This window comes from Rhineura floridana, chromosome 3, assembly GCF_030035675.1.
Source record: "Rhineura floridana isolate rRhiFlo1 chromosome 3, rRhiFlo1.hap2, whole genome shotgun sequence".
NCBI lineage: Eukaryota > Metazoa > Chordata > Lepidosauria > Squamata > Rhineuridae > Rhineura > Rhineura floridana.
The window spans coordinates 54,830,243-54,851,843 of NC_084482.1; the positions used below are offsets into that span (position 1 = coordinate 54,830,243).

The 21,601-nt window shown below is 44.2% G+C and overlaps 2 protein-coding genes and 1 long non-coding RNA gene across 19 annotated transcripts in view; 2 read left to right on the forward strand and 1 right to left on the reverse strand.

Moving 5' to 3' along the window:
• The window catches only part of TIMP2 (TIMP metallopeptidase inhibitor 2), a 45,737-nt gene extending 34,263 nt beyond the window's left edge, over positions 1-11,474 (forward strand). For all 3 annotated transcript variants that reach the window (XM_061615857.1, XM_061615855.1, XM_061615856.1), the window contains exons 2-5: positions 1,011-1,111; positions 2,841-2,949; positions 5,994-6,118; positions 8,854-11,474. In XM_061615857.1, the coding sequence (XP_061471841.1) occupies positions 1,011-1,111; positions 2,841-2,949; positions 5,994-6,118; positions 8,854-9,051 (533 nt within the window). In that variant the 3' untranslated portion in view covers positions 9,052-11,474. The remainder of the gene's footprint in view (positions 1-1,010; positions 1,112-2,840; positions 2,950-5,993; positions 6,119-8,853) is intronic.
• On the reverse strand, positions 1,010-18,360 carry LOC133379832 (uncharacterized). Its single transcript, XR_009761281.1, has 2 exons — positions 17,532-18,360; positions 1,010-1,154 (listed from the first exon to the last, which is right to left on the reverse strand). It is a non-coding gene; the product is annotated as an uncharacterized LOC133379832 (long non-coding RNA).
• Positions 17,016-21,601, forward strand: part of USP36 (ubiquitin specific peptidase 36) — a 28,412-nt gene continuing 23,826 nt past the window's right edge. For 2 of the 15 annotated variants that reach the window (XM_061615838.1, XM_061615850.1), the window contains exons 1-2: positions 17,019-17,285; positions 21,188-21,506. In XM_061615838.1, coding sequence (XP_061471822.1) covers positions 21,254-21,506 — 253 coding nt within the window. In that variant the 5' untranslated portion in view covers positions 17,019-17,285; positions 21,188-21,253. Of the gene's footprint in view, positions 17,344-17,405; positions 17,905-18,220; positions 18,561-21,187; positions 21,507-21,601 lie in introns of those variants that run through there. The other 13 variants (XM_061615848.1, XM_061615849.1, XM_061615839.1 and 10 more) reach the window with 13 other exon arrangements.

The following is a 21,601-nucleotide window of genomic DNA, read 5'->3' on the forward strand; positions in this document are numbered from 1 at the left end:
CTTTCAGTGCTGATGATTCCATTCCTCCCTCCCATTAGACTCTGCATGGGTGGGTTTCAACCTGAGTGGGCTTTAGTGGGAAGGGGCTCAGGATGTCAAGGCTGGGAGGATGCTGTCTCCTCCTGGCTTCTATGCCAAGGGTAACATGGTGGTTTTTAAGGGATCAAAATAATACCAATACAAAAGCGGCACTTTCCCCCCTTTACAACCCAGTTTGAAGATTAAATTACCTGAAGATGAAGTATAGGCCAAATGTGAAATCTTTTTATTTGGGTGAAGTTTCAGTGTGTGAAATTGGGCTTTCACCTCGGAGCAAGTCTGAATATTAATGGCAAATACAGTTAAGAAGAAAACCTATTGACCTCCACATTAGCAACCAACATGCTTACAGCAACATGTTTCAGGGTAGAGACACATTCACTGTTCTGCCGGTTCCATGCGTCTCCACATCTCTTTTCTGAAAACAGGTACACGGGTGCCCCTTTTTGCTGTAAAAACCTGGTGGGAGCTGCTTGAGTGCTTTTAAAAAAAAATCAGCTTCAAACAGATTTTGCAATTGATCAGCAGATCAACCCATTGCCCCTCCAGGTGTGGCCAATAGAAGTGCTTTGCTGTAGGTGACTAGTGTGCTCACAGCCTCAGTTGCAGCAGTCTCCTCTGTCTGTTGCAGCTCAGTTACAGATCTGTCGCATTTTTTTCTGAAATAAATAGAGCAAGAAGGCATTTCCAAAATTGCTGCAGTCTCCCTTTATGTTTGTTTGTGATGATCTATTATCATAGAATTCAGAGAGTAAGCAGAAGAGGAGGGGACTATATTGTTTGCAGCAAAGATGTCTCTAGGGTTTACCAGCGTCAGGTTTTGCCTGCAGATAACAGCTACTGAGCATGGCAAAGGGCGGCAAGTGAGATTCTCTGTTAGCACTGTAGGACTGTAGCAAGCCTTGGACAGGCTAGACCCAGCACTGGCATTGCATTTGTCTACTGATTTCCTCTGTGTCTTTGTGCTTCAGTGATCAGAGGGAAGGCTGTCTCTGCAAAAGAGGTGGACTCCGGTAATGACATCTATGGAAACCCCATCAAGCGCATCCAGTATGAAATCAAGCAGATAAAGGTAACAAAGCAGTATTCCAGAATCCTCATCACATGGACCTTAACTAAAGAAAAGAGATGTATCTAAATATACATGAGCACACATAAAAAAGAGTAGCATATCATAATGTTAAAAATGAAAATACAGAGAACTTGTTACTTTGCTGCTGTTCTAGCTAGTATAGTACAACTGTTTGGCTAAAAGGTGGAATGGCGCCAAACAGGGCTTTGAAGGCTTACAGCTCCCACAATCCTCAACAAAGTAGGTCTGAATATCTTAAGAGGTTTTCATTATGGAGTCTTTCCCAGCCCAGGTCCTCAAGTGCCCAAATCTGAAGCAACCATACAACAGAATTAACTGAAGAAAAGTGTGTGTGTGTGTGGGGGGGAACTCCTCTGATCCAGGCTATTTTATTGGGTAAAAGCACCCCCCCCCAAAAAAGTGAGTGAACTGAGGGCCTTGGAGTCAGGCCTGGTAGGAGATCCATGTGTCATAGTGACTTAAGGACAAGGAAGTAGGTTGGCTATACACCCCTTGGGAGGCAAAAGTAAAGGCTTATTGATACATACAATAATTTCTCAATGAGAAGGGAGAATGCACATGAACCTACAGGCCTTTGACTATCTTTGCAGAAAAACCTGGTGGCAAGAGTCCCTCCTTATAGAGATTTGCACTTAGGGTAGAGGTTAAAATGGCTTTGGCATTATCACATAAGCAGCAGCATAGCAATAAACAGCAAAATTCCTGCCGTGAGTGATGGTGTGGAGGGAAGGCTGGTGCACCACAAGGGCGCCTGAGGAGTACAGTACATCTATATGTCTTCTGTGTGGAGAAACAAGCGGCACCCACTGCACCAAGCATCGGTGACCGTGGCCTGGTTTTGCCCCTGCCATCCCATTGCCCTCAAGTGAAGCATTTTGCTCTTTTCCATGGGAGTGAATGAGAGCCAATCACTTATGTGGTAGGAAGTAAAGGATGACACTGAAGGACACCATTAACATGAGGTTTAAACCTGCTTCCTGCCCCTGGTGACTGGATGGGCTCTGTTTCTTGGCCATAGTGGAGGGCCAGTTGTGCTGAAATGGCAAAGCCATTGTCTCACCCAGCTTCTGGTGAAAGGTGGGTAAGAAATTGAATGAATGTGAATGACAAGGAGCAAAGGTACATCAGAGCAAGAAGCAAACGCTTGAAAAGGCAAGAGCCATGGCAGGTTGCTTATGGAGAAAAACAGCTCTGTGCTTTGATGCAACATGCTTGATAGCATTTCCCACCCCTTTGGGTGTCTTGTGCACACTAACGTGGGAAAAGGAGAGGAGATTTCAGAGGAAATGTGCCTGTTCTTCTCCCACCACCCTCCCTCCTGAATTGGGTCAGTGCCTCCTGCTTGCCTTTGGGTAGTACGTGGCCAGCTTCTGAGTCCCTCTAGCACCACCATACATTCTTTGGTTCTATGAGGGCAAGCATTTTGCTGGAGGGAAGGGAGGGGTGGGGGCCATGGCAGAGAGAAACATTGGTTTTGAGTTTTTTTAAAATGGATGTTATTGTAATAGTTTTTGAATTGTACATTGCCCTGAGAGTCCTGTTAATGAAGGGTGGCTAAGAAATTGTCAATGCAAAAGGTCCTTGGAGTTGTCCGTATATAACATCTCCTATCCAGGAGTGCCTTGTGCGCTCCCGATTAGCTTCTTTCCGTCAAAGCTGGCATTGCTGTCCTCTGCACTTGGCCTCACTCAACTTTTTCCCCTCCCAGATGTTTAAAGGGCCCGATCAGGACATTGAATTCATCTACACAGCTCCTTCCTCAGCTGTTTGTGGTGTGACGCTGGATGTTGGTGGCAAGAAGGAGTATCTCATTTCAGGTAAGGAATAACCCTTTCAGAGAATTATCATCTCCAAAATGCCAGGGAAAGGGAAAAGAACTGTGATGCCAAATGTGAAAGATGCCATTTGGAGCTGGAGGAAAATTAAACAGAGAGCAAACAGGACAGTACTATGTTAGGTTGGATGTGGGAAACCCATGTTCAAATCCTTGCTCCAGTTACGAAGCTCACTGGGTAAGGACTTGAGTGAGTCACTGTCATTCATCCTAAGCTGGGCAGAGGGAAAGCTGCTTTCCTTCCCTTTCCTTTCTGAAAGGAAAACATTGATAACAATATTGTTATTTTTCATCAGGAGGAAAAATCAGAATGGTAAAAGCAAAGGATAGGGTAAAAATAACTAACCTGAAATGGAACTGCCTGCCAGTTCTACGGAATGCAATCAAACAGGCACCAACAAGCAGATCCATTCCCTAGTCCAGACAACCCTTTTTTGCTCCCCTAGCCATGGACGTGGAATCATTCCTCATACAATAGACTGTCCAGACAAAAACTACTTCATTGTAATGTTTTCATAATTAAGCAGTCCAGACGTTGCTTCATCTGATAGCACTTTTATGCTTGGTTACCCATTTTCCTAGTAATAAATACTGTGCCTAGAAAAAATAGACGCAGTATGATAAGGAGAAATTCCTCTACTTTGAGTGACAAAACACATGCTATGCTGCCATCTACAAGGGAAGGCAGGTGGTGGTGTTTTTTTGGGTGTGCTTTAACAATTACATGTTTGCCCACACATATGGTTGGAGTGGGTGGAAAGAAGCAGTTGATCACATCTAGATGTATTGGTGATAGCCGGTATGTGGGAAAATAGTTTAATTCCCCGTATTCTGGAGAAAGCGGAGAACCTGGAGCCTTTCCCTTTATTCTTCCTTGCGGGCCTGCATTCCTTTCTATATTCTTCCCCTGATCTCTCCCAGTGTCCCAGATGAGAATCCTAAACTTGCATTTTTAAAAAATGCTCTAGCAACGTAGTTTGCAAATTTTTTTAAATTTAATTTTAAACCTAATATGGATTTTAATTTATAAACTCATGGCAATTCTATTTCGGATTTTTATCATGTTATATTTTTCACACTTGCTCATATTTTAATTGTGATTTTATTTGTTGTACACTGCCCTGAGAGCTTTCTGCTATAGGGCTGTCTAGAAATGTAATAAAATAAATAAAATAAATAAATAAATTTCATGATATTTTGATAAAATGCCTGTTCAGGATTCTTCAAAATGCATGCCTCTATAAGTTTTTAAAAATTGGGGCTTTTCAGCCTCGGAAAAAAAGTAGCCTGAACAAGGGAATGACAGAAGTTTTTAAGAACACGAGTAGAGAGACTGAATAGGGAAAAAGAGGGAGAAACTTTGGGCTTATCCACATGGGAGCATAACTTCATGCTGAAGATGCTGTTTTTACCTGTTTTCTATTTGCACTGTCCACAGTAAGGGCTCAGTGCCAGCTGCAAACACGGTGTTTTCTATTCACACTAAGGGGAAGGATCAATCACGCAGTTTCCTAATGACCACATCCTCTAATTTAACATCTCCACTCTCTCTGGTTACTTGGCAACTGAGCATGCTCAGTTTGTTCTACAAGTAAGTTTCATTTAAAAAACAACCCAGAAGTGCAACTATTTGTATTTTCACTGGTACAATAAAGCTGAAATACAAATCTTCATTTGAGAATTGTTATGTTTTTGCTCACAAGTTAGAGGGAAACAAAAAATAAGGCACAGTTTGCAGCAACATAAAAAAGGGAGAGCAGTGAAAGTTGCTTGTCAGCTTAGAGGAAGCAAAATGAAAGAAAGGAGAAGGAGAGAGTGGAGAGGGGAACGATTAACACACCCACCTAAAAGCATAGGAGCAAAGTGCCTGCAAGCACTAGACATACAGAGTGAAGGCATTTTCCTTCCCTTTTCCTATTATCAGAGCATTGGGCTAGTATGGATTTACAGAGGAAAACTGTGTGATAGCTTCTGTTTGCCGGTAATGTCATGTGAACCATGCGAATTAGAAGGGGATGCCAGTAGGACCAGACACACACTAAACCATCCTGTAGATGAGCCCTCTCACTGTCTCTGAAGATAAAAAAAACTGTAAGGCAGGGGAACCTGTGGCTCTCTAGAGCAGCCTTTCCCAACCAGTGTGTCTCCAGATGTTGGACCACAACTCCCATCAGCCTCAGCCAGCATTGCCAATGGTCAGGAAGATGAGAGTTGTGGTCCAACAACATCTGGAGGCACACTGGTTGGGAAACACTGCTCTAGAGGTTGCCAGACTAAAACTCCCATCAATCTTGACCATTGGCCATGCTGGCTGGAGTTCAACAATATCTGGAGGGCCACAAGGCTCCCCACTGCTGCTGTAGTTTTAATTAAATAGGTGGGCAGCAGCAACACAATTCACCTATGAAATTTATATCCACAAGGTATTGTATTGACTTTCAGCATAAACAGCTTTTAAAATGGATTAGATAAATCCACAGTTGTGTACCATACTTGAAAAGCACATGGCTTCCCCCAAAAATCCTGGGAACTGTAGTTTACCCCTTACAGAGATACAATTCACTCTTAACAAACTACAGTTCTCAGGATTCTTTGGGGGAAATCATATAATTTAAATGTATGGCATGTATGCAACCCATATCATTTTATCAGTGGCTTTTAGCCAAATAACCAAAACTGCAACCTCCATATTCAGTGACAATATAGTTCTGGCTACTGCCTGCTGGAACTGGCTTCTTATTGCAACCTGGGTCTCTGAGCAAGGTGGATCATTGGTCTAACTCAGCACATCAGTACACATTTTGATTTCACTGTGAGCTGTTCCAGGATAGTAAAAGTGCTTTGTATGAATGACCCCCCCTTTTTTAGCACACACCGATTTGTGATTGGCCAAGGTAAGACTGCTGCTGATGGACATGCTGACTCTGGGAGCTGATCAAGATGTGTCTGATGTGAAATGTGTGTGACTTCGTGTGCATACATGCATATGGCATACATGCCCCAGCTAAAACTACTTTGCTCTCCCAGGGAAAGCTGAGGGCAATGGCAAGATGCACATCACGCTGTGTGACTTCATCATTCCTTGGGACTCCCTCAGTTCTACCCAGAAGAAGAGTCTAAACCAGCGGTACCAAATGGGCTGTGAGTGCAAGGTAAACCAAATTATGACACCATTTCAGCTTTTGAACCTCCTACTACCTTGTATATGTGAGCCTAATCAGAAGTGTTTGCTTGAGTCACTTGTTTAACGTAAGGAAGACGTATCCAGGAGAAATAACTGCATATTTTATGGCTTTATCTGGAGGTGGAGTGATTACGCAGCTCTGACAGCAATTCATTGCATACAGAGGAATTTCCCCCCTTGCCTTTCTCCAGAGCTTTCGAAAATGAGGTGCCTGTGTTCAAACTGCTTAGAATCTATGCTTTCATGCCTGGAAGCCATCATCCTCGTTGTCTGAGGATGGGCTATGCTTATTTAGTGGTGAAAAGCTGTGCCCATGCCCACAGACATTTTCTTTCTTTCTTTCTTTCTTTCTTTCTTTCTTTCTTTCTTTCTTTCTTTCTTTCTTTCTTTCTTTCGTAGTGGAAGCACTAGCTGGGTAGAAAACTGCAGTTATCCAGTAATAACTGATTAATATTTGACAAAATGCAATTGGCCTCAATCCAAAATGCTGACTTGACTGGGTGGAAGGTGGTTAAGCTATTTAGACCCTTGTAACGTTTGAGTGACCCGGTTTGCACATAATGCTAAGTGAAACTATGTGGGTTCCCAAAGAGAAGATTGTGACTTCTTTGCTCTTCCTCCAGTCCTGCCACTGTGGTGTTGCTGTGAGCATTATGTCTGAACCTGGCTGGTGGTTTGTCCGTCTCCAGGCAAACCATGACCTATAGACAAGGTTTCTACTATGGCTTTCCAGTCATGGTTTTTCTGGGGAAGAGAAACCACAAGCCTGTGTTTGGACAGAATGTTAATCCAAACCATGGCTTAACTCGCAGCAGCAGAACTGGAGGAAAAGCAAAGCAGCCATGATCAGTCTTCTCTTCAAGAACTTGCACATTTGGTTATCCATGCTAAGCTGTGGTTTGGCTTAGCTTTTTTTGTGCAAACTGGGCCAATGAGTGGGCCAATTGTTTCGAAAGACTGTCTCTTGTTCCTTTTACTACTTTTGCTTTTAAAAGAAGTTTAGGTTCTTTATAAATCTGAATACATACACCAATACATAATAAATAAATAAATAAATAATTTATTATGATGTATTTATACATAAATTTCTATGTCACTAAATCAAGGAAAAAAATTCCCAAAGCAATGTACATAAAATCACCAACAGCAACAAAAGTAAAAACATAAGTCAAAGATTCGAAGAACATAAAACTGGATCACATGGTTGGGTAGGTTTGAATAGATAAAAATGTTTTAAGTTGGCCTCTTATACTAAACACAGAGGACGCCCGCCTAACATACAAGGGCAATGAATCCCACAATGCAGATGCTGCTGTGCTAAATGCCCATTCCTTGTGGCTGCCAGACAGATGTCATAAGGGACAGTTGTTTGCAATGCTTCTGCAGGAGATCTCAAATAATAGGCACAAATCTATGGAGGAAGGCGGTTCTTCAGGTAGGCTGGTCCCAAGTTGTTTAGTGCTTTATACACTAACAGTAACATCTTAAATTTGGCCTAGGAAGATATTGGCAGCCAGGGCAGATACTTCAGCAGTGGCGTCACATGCTGTCAGTAATCAAGTCCAGTCAACATTTGCCAGGCTATGTTGTGCACCAGCTGCAGTTTCTGGACCAGCCTTAAGGTTAGCCCCCCATAGAGCATATCACAGTAATACAGTTGTGAGGTTACCAATACCTGGACGACAGCTTCAGGAATGGCCACAGCCGTTGTACCAGCCAAAGCTGGCGGAAGGCACTTCTAATCACTGAGGCTACCTGAGCCTTAAGCAGCAAAGATGCTTCAAGGAGCACACCCAGACTGCAGACCTGTTCCTTTAGAGCAGCCTTTCCCAACCAGTGTGCCTCCAGATGTTGTTGGACCACAACTCCCATCAGCCTCAGCTAGCATTGCCAATGGTCAGGAAAGATGGGAGTTGTGGTCCAACAACATCTGGAGGCACACTGGTTGGGAAATGCTGCTTTAGAGGGAGTGCAACACCATCCAGAACAGGCAACTGATCTGTTTCCCAAACATGGGAACCATTCACTCTCAGAGTTTCCATGTTTCTAGAATTCAAGCTTAGTTTATTGGTCCTTATCAGGCCCACCACTGTATCCAGACACTGGTCCAGGGCATGTATGGACACACCTGATTCACATACTATGGAGAAACAGAGCCTAATTCTATCAGCGGATTGATGACATTGTGCTCCAACTCTCCTAATGAGCACTGCTATTTGGAGACTGATATAGCTGTAGAAGCTGGTTCTGTAAGTGCAGCTGAGAGGCTAGGGGCCCCCATATGCATAAGGCAAGGTCTCCGAGTCCTGCCTGGTTTGGTCCTCAAAGTCACAGCTATCCCAGCCTTGGAGAAAATGAGTCAATAGGAGAAATATCAGCCACTTGAGGCTGAGCGATATTAATTAGCCATTTCTTAGATGGTTTTTAAAGGGGGTTAGATGAACTCTTGCAGGATAAGTTCTGTCAATGGCTATTAGTCATTCATGATGGCTATATCCTACCTGTGGGGTCAGAGGAGGGCTGTTGCCTTCAAGTCCTGCTTGAGGGCTTCCTAGAGGCATCTGGATTTCCACAGGAGGAGGCAGAATGCTGGACTAGATGGACCTTTAGTCTGATTCCAGCAGGGTTTTTCTTATGAACAGTTGTTAGAGTGATTATGGTAGTGGCAAATCGCACAAGCCAATGTTTGTTTTCTATCTGCAGATCTCCCGTTGCCCTTCCATCCCTTGCTATGTCTCTGCTCAGGATGAGTGTCTGTGGACTGACTGGGTGACAGAGAAGAACATCAATGGGCGGCAGGCCAAGCACTATGCCTGCATCAAGCGGAGTGATGGTTCATGTGCATGGTACCGTGGAGTGGCCCCACCTAAGCAAGAGTTTCTTGACATTGAGGACCCTTGAGTCCCCAAGGCCATGGCAGTCCAGTAGCCAATAGCAACAAAGCCGGCAAGAAATTAGACTGGTCCACCTTTGACATCGTTTCCTGGAAACAGCATGAAAATGACAAGGTCTCCTGGGCAGGTCCAACAGTGGTGGAGGAAGGAGCTAAGGATGGGGATGTCTAGGCCACTCGTATATTGCTTCATCTGTTTCTTCTCCTGTGTTGTGCCAAGGGGCAGTTTCTTACAATTTGAGTCACTTATGCCAACGTGAGAAAGTACCATGGAGGGAACCAGAGTGTACCGTACGAGTGGCTGAGAGGTGTTGCCTCTGATTCTGTGTAGCAGGCCTACCAGGTTCTTACTGCCTTGAGGAAGGGCATCCCTTGTTGTGGGGATAGCTCCTACTCCCTCTGTTCCCTACCCTACTGGCTTCTGCCTGTGTAACCCCGTATTTCCCTCCATACACAAACAAAATTAAATTCCTCCACACTCAAAAGTGCTTCAAAGTCATTCCCTTCTCTCTGCCTCATTGGGACTGAGTAAATATGTCTCATTCCTTCCAGTAAAATAAAATGGTGGCTTTGTCACTCACAAGTCATGATGATATCCTCTTCTACTGGAGAAGAGAGTTGCATTTCCTTTCCAATGACAAAGCTGAATTAGCCATCAGTGGGCAGAGGAATAATCTCTGCTTTCAGAGTAAATGATTTGGGGACAAAAGTGGGGTCACAACATTAGTTAAAACAGATAGTAAGCCCTGCCTATGTGTGCACATGAATCGCGTGTAGATTCTGGCTCTGTGTTCTCAGTTATCAAGTTTCAGCAAAGGAGCATTTGTTAGGGGATCTGGGTTAGCCCATTAAGCCTCTTAGCCGAACCGTATGTGTTACCTATGTCTTATTGCTTGCTTGTGTCATTAATGGAAATATGGTGCCAAAATCGGTCCCAGCCAGTGGTAACACTTGCTATTCCTTGTAATTTTTTGCTATGCAGAGTAATGATTTCCAAAATGGCCAAAGTGGCTCCAAGTTCCCACCATCTGCCCTCTGTAGAAATTGACGCTTGTGGCAAGAGCTCCCCAGAAGGCAGGAGCTTTGAGTTCCCTTCCCAAATATGTGAGTGAAAGAGCCAACAAGTCAAGGCATAACCTTGTAAACTGTGAGTATAAATGCACCTTCGGAGAATAAAACCAGACCTTGGCTACCTGCAAAATAATCATATCACTCAGCTCCATCTCCAACTCCCCCTTTTTTCTTCTGAGCCAGTTCTGTGTTTGCTGTGGTCCCCAAGCTCTGCATAGCCATCCCCACTTTGCAATAATCTAAAATTGATTTGGAGGGTGTCCGGAAGTTCCCCCAGCCAGACCTACCCCCTGCGGCCTTTTCATGCTGTTTATCAAGGTAGAGTTTTACAGATGTCATATTGGACCAGTCTGTTTGATTTCAATATATTTTAAAAAAAGAAAAAGGAAAAAAATCTGTTCAGTCCAATATAAGATTCCTGTTTTGCTTCCTGTATGGTTATATCCTATGTGACATTTACCTCTCTCTCTTTTCCTCTCACTGCTGATACTGTTTTTGATTTTAATGTTTTTCATTTGTTTTGGCAATCAGCTGTATCATTCCTCTATTATTTTTTTTGTTAAAGAATTTCCTTGTTAGCTGTTAGATTTGCACTTATTATTTTAAAAGGGGTTCTGTGTTGGAGGGAAGAATGTCAAAATATGTGGAGAGTGGAGTCCTTCCAGTTATTTCTGAGTGCCAGTTTGGGGGAGGGGGGCTAGCATTTCTCCTTCTGTCTTCCTCTTCCTGCCTCTGCAACATGCACAGGTCTTTTCTAGAGGTTGGAGGCTGGCTGTGACAAGTGACTGCGTCTTGCAAGACAAATTGCAGTTCCGTGACTGCCATACCAAAATACAAGTTTGCCATTCTAGTGGCAATGTGAAAAGCCACCATTGTGAAAGATCTATTTATGGGAAAGCAGCATCAAAGGCTCTTCAATTGGCTTAATTTATAGCTGTGGGTTTTAGTGCCATACTGAAACTTCCCTGGTAGAAAGATATGTGTGTGTGTGTCCGTGCACCCACCCACCCACTGTTTCCCCTTCTTCATGCCAGCAACTCAAAATATTTTTTAAAAAGTTTACATTATTTTCAAATCTTTGCTTGGTAAGTATGAAAAATAAGTATCTAACTTGCTGCCATAATTTAAAGCTTATTGGGGAGCTGGGGCTGGGATGTTGTTTGGTGGGTAGAGTAATATTGGGGGAGGGGTGGGGAAAACCTTTTTTGTTGTTGGATTCTGAAAGCTGAGATTTTCTTGTGCTGGGAACACATGAAAATTGTTGAATAGACAAGCAGACTGTGCATGTCTCTGATGCTTTGTATAATTCATACGTGGACATTTGAGTCTTCGGACAATAAACAGTATTATCAAATAAAAAGGGAACAGTCTATTATTGTCTGGAGTACACTTTGTGTACGCAAAGGTGCAAACATTAGACATGAGCACTGGAAATTCCTCCTGTGCTATTCAGCCTCAATGAGCCATTTAAAAGAGTCAGCATGGTGGAATGAATGGAGGGAGACTGAGGGTCCCAAGTTTCCTCCAGGCTCTGTGCTCTTCCCTCCCCCTTCTCTCATTCCTGTTGGCACAAACTGGTCTTCAGTTTCTAAAAAGACAAGGTGTTAGTTCACTGCTCCTCAATCTATTTCCAACTGCACTATAGGACTCTAGTTCCATCCTTAGCTGTTCTCCCATTTTGATGACTTCCATGTCTCATTTCTTAAAGTTGGAGAAAATGTCGCATATGGTTCTCTTTAGTGATGGCAAATAATCATTCCTGCAATGCACAGTGATTCTCTCAGAATCAGGCTCCGTGTCAAAATATGTGTTTGCTCATCAGTCCCCTTCATGGAAGGAATATAGCAAGTCTTGTAAATGAATGTACTGTATGAGTTGCTGAGAGGTATTGCCTCTGATTCTGTGTAGCAGGCCAACTGCCTTGAGGAGGGGCATCCCTTGGGGTTTTTATAGCTCCTACTCCCTCTGTTCCCTACCCTACTGGTTTCTATTTTCCCCCTTTAATCATTTTTATTAAAGTTTTCACCATAGTCCAATAAAAGTACATAAATATTTCTCCAGTCCCAACCCCCAGAATCCAAATATCTCAGCCACAATACAGTCAAAATAAAGTACAATATCTAATGCTACCTATGTAAAAACCCATCTTTCTCTAAATACATGTCACAAATGAAATCCCACCACATTCAGTGCTTTGAAGTTATTCCCTTGTCTTTGCCACAGATATAAGGACTCATTTCTTTCACAAATCTCTTAGATTGGCTGGAAATCAGTTGTAGACTCTCATTTCCCAATGAGAAGATTCTTGGTTTCCTAGGCAAACATATCTGGAGTTCTGTAGAGGTCACACAGAGTGGGAGGACTCTGCTTTCAGGCTTCTAACTGCTATAAAGATAAGATTAAACTGGGGTAGCGGATGGGTACTTTTAAATTAAAATAGGCTTGCATATTTACCCCACAAGGTTCATTATTACAGGTGTGGGGAACCCCAGGCTCAGGGGCCAAATGTGGCCCTCTAGGCCTCTGTTTGGCCCTGGGGACTCTCCCCAAGCCACGTTCATCACTGGCCCTGCTTCACATGATGAGTGCTTTTGCCTAGCTTGAATATGTCATTGAATACTGATGATGACTCTTGCTTGTCTGGATGAAGGACAGAGAGGGTGTGTGAGTGTGTGTAGAAATTAGTCTACTGTACAGAGGCAAAATTTACATTCATTGCTCCATCCACTTTTGCCTCTAGTCCTGCCCACCACTGCTGTGTGGCCCTCCTAAGGTTGTCCAGAAGGCAATGGCCCTCAAGCTGAAAAAGGTTGCCCATCCCTGCACTACTAGATGTTCATTAATACAAGTACCTGAGTGATCCAAGTCTGGGTATCTTCTACACAGCTCCCTAATGCTAACATTTAAAAAAAGAAACTCAGGCTGCAGAGAATTTTGATCTTCCTGCCGATGATCACAAGCCTATCTGGGATGAACTGGTTATTTCCCAAGTAGCAGGGATGGACTGACAGGAGACCTAGCCCGGTAGAGAATGGGAAACCTGTGGCCCATCAGATGTTAGACTCACAACTCCCATCCGCCCCAGCAGCATGGCAATCATCAGGGATGATGGGAATTGTACTCTAGCAAATATCTGGAGGGCCACTGGTTCCCTATCCCTGTTGTAAATGCTTAGTTTTCGCATCATAAGGACTCTAAAGGAACTTAGCACTGTAAAGGGAGTGTTCTACTAGATATCATGGCATGTATAGGGATTTTTTTAGCTCTCAAGCAGAAGGTCCCAGGTGCAATCCCGAACCACATCTCCAATTAAGAGAGGCAGAAGAACTGGAAAGGATCTCTGCTTGAGGCCTTAAGAGAACCACTGTGTCTAAGCCAATGGTACTGAACTAGATGGACCAACAGGTTGACTCCATATAAAGGTAGATTCATATGTTGACTTGAAACTAAGCAAGCACTTAATGTGAAAAAAAATCAAAACATCTTATGTAGGAACACAGGAAGTTACCTTATACTGAATCAGACAAAATGGTCTGTCTAGCTCAGTATTGTCTACACTGACTGGCAGCAGCTCTCCAGGGTTTCAGGCAGGGAACCTTTCCCAGCCCTACCTGGGGAGTGAACCTGGGACCTTCTGCACGCAAGGCAGATGCTCAGCCACTGAGCTATGTATATAGGTACATAGTTGAACTTGGCAAGTATAATGCAGTGCTGCCTACTTTAAATTTATTATTTATTTCTTACATATATAGCCCACTTTTTTTCAATCACAGAAACTCAAGGTGGCATGCATGTGGTTCCCAGGCGGTCTCTCATCCAAGCTCTGACTAGACCTAGCCCTGCTTAGGTTCAGCAAGGTGGTGGCCTCATGTGCATTCAGACCATAGCCTGGGACCAGGTGCCCCCTCTGTTATCTTTTTGGTGCCTGCTAAAAACCTTCCTCTTTCAACAAGCCTTTTAAGTAGAAGCCTTATCCCAGTCTGCATCTGTGCTGGAATGGCTTTTTAAGCTGTTTTTAAAGCGGTTTTTTTTAAAAAAGTTTTAAAATATGTTTTTAAAGATGTTCTGTTTTCATATATTTTATAGTCTGTTTTTAAGATTTTTAGAGTGTTTTTAGTGTTTTTGTTTGCTGCCCCAGGCTCCTGCTAGGAGGAAGGGTGTGATATAAATTTAATAAATAATAATAATAATACTCTATTTGAAACTATAATCCTTAGACAGCAGAACCAATAGTTTGGCAGTTTAATATGATAGAGTAAATAATTTAAAATTAGGAATTTTGGATGCCTGGAGTGGAAATGCTGTCTACTCATGTTGGGAAAGTCCGTTGTTATGTAAGTTGTATCACTACATATACATAGATTCTGGAAAGCAGCCACAGAGACTGTAGCTTTCCTGTTACAGTAACTGTAATGTAAAATGAAACTAGTATGGAATAACCTGGCCTTAGTAGCCCTTGGGTTGCATTCACTCAGGACTAGTCCAGTAAACATACTACTTATTATGGCACATTCCTTACCAATGACAATAGTGCAGTTATGTAATTTTGAGCCATTGGACTTAATGGCTTTGCAGTGTGAACCCTCTGTAAATGGTAATGAGTATTCAAAATGTGGTAAGCCTGCCCACCTGCATTTCGGTGGCCCTTAAGGTGGTGGACTATGACCTGGGAGACCAGGGTTCGAATCCCCACCTAGCCATGAAGCTCACTGGGTGACCTTGGGCCAGTCACTGCCTCTCAGCCTCCGAGGAAGGCAATGGTAACCCCCCTCTGAATACCGCTTACCATGAAAACCCTATTCATAGGGTCGCCCATAAGTCAGAATCGAGGGCAGTCCATTTCCATTTTTTTTGTTCATTCTGTGAGGTCTGGCCCTGGACCTCGGCCCTAAAGTCCTGCCCTCTGGTGGCACCACTGACAAATGGTCCATTCCTTATGAGTGGGGCAGGAGAACATCAACTTTCTCTAGCATTAACCATCTATAGCATGGATAGGGAACCTGTGGCCTTCCAGATGCTGGCTGGAGCTCCAAGAACATGACCCATGGTCAGAGATGATGGAAGTTGTAGTCTAACCACATCTGGAGGGACACAGGTTCCCCATCCCTGATCTGCAGGATTACCCTGTCCCCACATAAAGGAAAAGGCAGAGCTTGTTTTGCTTTGTAACTCCTTCAACTGTTTTTCTTTCTGTTTTGTTAAAAGTGTGTGCTCTAGCAATTGGAGAGGATTATCACACAGCCAGCAAAAATGGCTGAAGGGGAAAAGAAAACAAAATTTTACTGGTGAGTTCTGAGTATGTCAGGTTGGAGAAAGACTTAACTTGATGGAGACCTCAGGAATCTCAAAACAATAGGTTTGCAGAAGAAGAAAAAAGGACTATCTCAGGAACAGCAGGAAACAACATATATATCGCACTTTCATTTAAAATATCTAAGCCATGTAAGAGTAAAAAAACAAATAAAAACCAAAATCACAGATCACCAGCCAACTATAATTTTTTTTCTTTGATCAACAGCGTAAGTCTGATAGCATAGTAAAGTTTCCAGCAAACATTTAAAAATACTGATGATGCCTGCTGAATCTCTATTGGAAGAGTATTCTATAAACCTAGATTAATAACACCGAAGGCTCGGTTTTGTCATGTGCCTTATCAATGTGGGGCACAACGAAAGACATTCCTACAGATTATCTCAGTAACTGAAATATAAAGGTTCAGGTGGTTCCTAAGGTAATTTATGGATGACATTTTTCTCCAGATTTTATTCTGCCCCTGAGAAAAGACCACATAACATTTCTAATAAATGACATTATTTGTGGCTCATCCCTTTCTTATTTTGTTGTGTTTTTTTGGATAACAAATTGCAGCAATAACTTTGGAACCCCTTTGAGTTTCTCTTCATATGTTTATGGGGTCAGCTCCAATCTGTATCTTGTCCACCTTCATTTTTAATCCAGTTTGCCCTTGCACATCAGCTCACATATTGCTGCAGGTAGCTGACATGAACAGCTGTCTCCACACTTCTCAGCAGCTCATGTTCAGAAGCATACTGTCTCAGACACTGATAGCCCTTTCCTCCATGGATTTGTCTAATCCCCTTTTAAAGCCATCCAAGTTGGTGGCCATCACTACATCTTATGGGAGCATATTACAAAATTTAACTATTTGCTGTGTTAAGAAGTACCTCCAACTGACCTGAATTTTCCAACAATCCGCTTCATTGGATGGCCTAGGGATTATAAAAGAGGAAGAAAAACGTCTCTTTCCCATAATTTACAGGACACCAGGACAGCTCTTTCTTATTTAAAATTTCATTTAGAGTTCCTGTATCTTAAGCTCCCCTTCTCTTTTAAAAATATCCCCCAGGCAAGCTTTTCTATTACTGCCTTCTGAAGCCCCAGCAGATGGCCTACATAGCCAGCCTTAACCTAATTCTAACTTTCCTCTCATTTTAGGGTTTGGGAATCAAAAACTGCAGAGAAAAGTAACCTAGGCTTCGGGAAGAAAAAAACCTCAAACTATCCGCCCCCAGTAAACAGAAAGATCAAAATGCTGCCGGGCCGCAAATAAACGTTACTTAACGTTCACGGGCACCCCCTCAGCCCCAATTTATTTTATATGCCCCTGCGAGGTACGTGGCAGGAAGTGCTAGCCTTGATCTCTGCGGGACGCTGCGCTTTGTAGATCCCTAAACCCTTCTCCTTCGTCACGCGCCATTCTCTCACCCCAGACCTACTTTTAATTTTTGCAACTCAAGCTATATTATATATATTGTCACTGGATAAGAAGCGTGGCTGCCCAGGCGGTAACATTTCTTTAAAAACAAGCAAGCAAAAAAGCCTTTAGAATTATACTAGCGACACACAAAGGCTAGCAGGACCGCCCCGGCCACATTCAAATCACCAGAAGGGTCGAGAATCTGCCGAGGCCTCTGCTGCACTTGCGGATGCTTGGAGGCCTACAGTAGGCGGCGCTGCCCTTCCGAAACTTGTGGACTGACTCCGTTTTCGTCAGAGGAAAACTGGGCCGGGCTCCTTCTGTTTCTCCGCCCTTTTGGGGTGAGGATTGGGCCCGGCGCGGCGGCCTAGCGGCAGGAGCTGCGCGCTTTCCTGCTCTTTTACACGGCGTGGACACGTGTGTGCATGTGCGCGCACGCGGATGTCCCGGATGGTGAGTGCGGGGCTGGGAACGGAGCGGCAAAGGGGCCTAGGAGCTGGCATCCGGGCAGGTTAGAACGGATACGAGCTCTCCTTACTCCATGTATCTAGTCAGGGGGCGAGGAGATCGCCTGGGTCTTCGGGGAATTAGTGTATGGAGTGGATCGGTGGTCTGTCTCAGGGGGTCTAGTTCCTGGCTGGGTAACTCTTCCTCCTCCGTGTTTCCTTCTTGTCCCGCTCCGCCCTGAGGATGTCTTACCTTGCGACTCCCTGCTAGTGTATAGCCGGCCATTGCCACTCGTTTTCTGTTGGCTGCGGTGACCTGAGCAGGCGCCCGACCCGTGGCGAGTGTCCTCGCATCGGGTTTTTAGTAACAAGCCCTAGAGACCAAGGGCGCCCGTCTTGCTCCGGGTGCGAGCTGCAGTGGCTTGAGGAGGGCCGCCACAAGGACTCGGCTCTGGCTGGGCCCGGGCCCGGGCCCTGGGCAAGATCTTCTAGGGAAACAGAACGGTGTGGGTGCTCTTTGCACCAACGCGGCGATGTTCTGAGGCGCCTTGGAGACGCATACCGCTTTCGGATCAAGGCTTAGCCGGGAATGAGAGAGCCTCTTGACGTTCCCCTTGTTTGCAGAGGTACTGTAAACGGTGGTTGCTATTTGTAGTGGTGCTGCCGGTGGTGATCATGTGTGAGGATAATTTTGTGTGTACGGGCACCGATTTGTTGTGTGAGAGTAGCCGAGTCCGATGCGTGTTCTGGCTTTGGAGAGGGAGAGGAAGGTATGTGTGTAGGGGTGTGTGTGTATCTTTTCTCTCTTTTGCTTTGATAAATCAGGAGGTGGAGCAAGCGTCCTTCACGTAGATGTGAGCTGGGCGGAGTACAGAGGCACTTTCCTTGCTGCTTCCTGCGACATTCTGCTCTGCTGGCCTTCTGACACTCTCAGCGTCCTCTGTTTGTTGCTCTGTTCCTCTTGGAGGCTTAGTTTGGAAGAACCTCTATTCCATTCCTCATCTCCATTTGAAGAGTTGAGGGTTCCTTTCCATCAGCATGTGTTTGTAGCCATACGCTGCTCCCGAGAAGCTTGCCTTCAGAAGTTACATCAGTGTACTTGGCTCATAATGTCTCAGTTTTGCTTACTTGCTCTTCAGATCAAGGGTGCACACGGCAGCATCCACACACACATTCCCGGCACATGCGCTGTTCCCTTACTATTTGTAGCCTATATGTGCTCTTGACTGCTGAGTTAGATGCTGCTGTTCGGGCAAGTGTTAGCAGAGTTCTATCATGCAAGGTGAGGGTTTTCTCCTACATACAAAACAATTGCCAACCAGATGATTGCTTAATATGGCTTTTGCTATATCCTCTTTGAAAGCAAGAGGTGTGAGCTGGCAGTCTTGGTAATAGAAGGTAAGTTGATGGATCTGGAATTTGTCGAAGGCTTTGAAAGGACTAGCCAGGTAAAGTACGGGTCCATCCTACAGACACGGGATGGTGCTGGGAATGGAGTGCCCTTGCAAAGGGCCCATTTCTGCTGCTCTGGGGGAGAGAGGTGCCATGCAGTGTGTCTCTGAGGGGGTCTTTGTATGTGATATTGCTGTTGTTGCTATTGTAAAATGATTCTGTGCAATGGGAGGCAAGCAGCATAACATGTGGTTGCTTACCAGACAGATGTCATAAAAAGTCTCCAAACCAGTAGCCCCATAGAAACGGCACTATCCCTATGGAGAGCTAACTTCTTAATTCCTTTCACTACCCTCCTGCCTCCCTAGGCAGCAGTACAAGTATTTTTTGGTGGCCACTGTGCCACATGCATTCATCTAATATGAAGCCTGAGCCAGGCAGAGTGGTTGCAGTCTTTCGGGTGAAGGGCTTCTTTGTGTACTTTATGGTATTCGTAGGAGAGTGTTTCAGTAGGACTTGTGCTGATGCAAGGCTCTCTCCAAGAACCAAGTATGGGCTTGTCTCTCAGGAAGGCTCTTACAAGTTGGATACTTGTATTCAGTTTGGCAACTGTGTTTTAAGTCCTTGTCTGTTAGGAGAGACACCAGGGGTTTCTAGTTGAGGTGTTTTCCTTCTTTTTGCTAATCAGACTTTGGTGTAATCCAGGCAGTCCTTGAGTGACACAGTAAGTCTCTTTTTTACATGCTGTTGCTGCTTAACCTCCCTATCAGAGGATGTGGCAAATCTCAAGCCTTATTAAAGGTCTTGATGTGAATTGTTACAAGCTATCTTGTGGCTGAGATTGTTCCACTACTTGGAGTAAACCTACAATGCATAATTGCTCTTTAATAAGCTGATTCCCACTTTAACTGCAGACCATCTTGAGACCAGGGGCATTGCTAGCGGTGAGCCTGTGGAGCGTATGCCCAACATATTTTTTTGTAAGTGCCACAAGTGGTTTTGGTAATGGATTCAGGATAAATTGAATGGGGCGCTGATCTGGGTTACTGGGGGGGATGTTAATGTGAGGAAATAGCAGTGCAATCCTATTTGTTTCTACTCAGAAGTAAATCCCGTTGAGTTAAATGGGGGTCACACCCAGATATGTGAGGCTAGGATCACAGCTTAAATTAATTTAAGGTGACTATCTAAGATATGATTTGAGGGCTAATGAATACAGGTAACTGAAGGGTAATTGAATTGATTTGGAGCAGGATCTGTTTTGGAGGTGAATGAATTGAAGAGGAAGTGAATTGGGGTGGTCTGGGGAAGAGTGCAGATGAATTGAAGACTCTTAATCTGGTGCAATTAGGATGGGTTGATTTGTCTCCTTGTGACATATCAAATTCTAAATTTGTATTGTATATAAATAAAACTAGCCCATGCAAATTTGTGTCTTTGGGCCTGTGCCCTGAATCTTTTATGAACCAAGCCATGTCCCTGCTTGACACCTTTAATGTGACCTCTTTCCTGGGAAAGTTCTAAAGGCCTTGCTTTACCTTCTGGGGAGTTTCCTGTCTCATTAAGGTAGAAATGTGCTTGACTGTGATTGAATCACAAAAATCAGGCCTTCTAGGCTAGAATCTTAGAATGTACTTACTTTGTAATTTCTAATCCGCCTGGCTTTCAAAGAAGTGCATTTCTAGCCCTTACAGCGAAAAAATTTTGAAGTATCAAAGCAGTGTCTGTTAGTAGCTGCAAATATGGTAGGGCAAGGCCTGGGAATTTCAGTCCCGGGGTCCTCATGTGGCCTTGGAAGCTGCTCTAACCGGCCTTCAGGACTTTCCCTTTCCCTAGGCTGCACCCCTCACTGACCCTGCTTCAGACTCTTCTTTTTGCCTGGCTACAGTGTGTCCTTGGATTCTAATAATGCTTCTTGCTTGCCTTCAAGGAAGATAGAGAAGTGTGTGTGTGTAGGAACTAGCCTACTGCATGCAGGTAAAATGTACATTTGTCGTTCCATCCACTTTTGCCTCTGGTTCTGCCCACCACTGGCATATGGCCCCAGAAGGGGAATGTGGCCCTCAGGCTAAACACAGGTCACTACCCCTGCAGTAGGGTTTCCTGTGTTTTTATAGGTGTATTTGCTCCTGTGAATTTCTGCTGCTGTATCTGAGAAAACTGAACACATGAGCATGTTCCAAGCTGGTTGATGCTGAACGTAGTTTGGAACTGTGTTGCAGAATTCTGGGTTGAATGTAGATTCTCTGGAAACAACACTGAAATTAAATTTGTGGTGGTTGCTTTGTCTTATAGCACTATCAGTGTGCATGACCCTTGACAAAATAAAAGAGGATAGGTTTCTACCCCAAAGGCTTATACTCCAAAAGAGAAGATAGGTGTGAGGGGAAGGGAAATAGAGGCAGGAATGAACAGGGAAGAATACTGGCTACAGTTACACACGTTTAGGCTTGGTTATAGTAGGATACAACTTCATGGGGAAAAAGTGGTTTTGAGGTCAAATAATTTCTTTTCCAGCTTTGCCATACTGAGCAAAGTTTCCTTCCTAGCAGAGCAGCCCTTGCCACCAGAAGGTGATGCACCATGCCCATAGTGGACAAGTTGAAAGAAGCCCTAAAGCCTGGGCGGAAAGACTCTGCTGATGATGGTGAATTGGGCAAGCTGTTGGCCGCTTCTGCCAAGAAGATATTGCTGCAAAAGATCGAGTTTGAACCAGCCTCCAGAAGCTTCTCCTACCAGCTGGAGACCCTCAAGAGCAAGTATGTTCTGTTGAACCCGAAGACAGAAAACCCTAGTTGGCACAAGGGCTCTGAAGAGGGACCCATCCGGAAGCAAGGTGCCTTGTGTGCTGTTCCTGTGTTTTGGGGAGCTGATTGTGTTCTGTGTGCCTAACCTTGCTGACTCCTCCTCTTCTCTCTTTCTCTCTTTCTG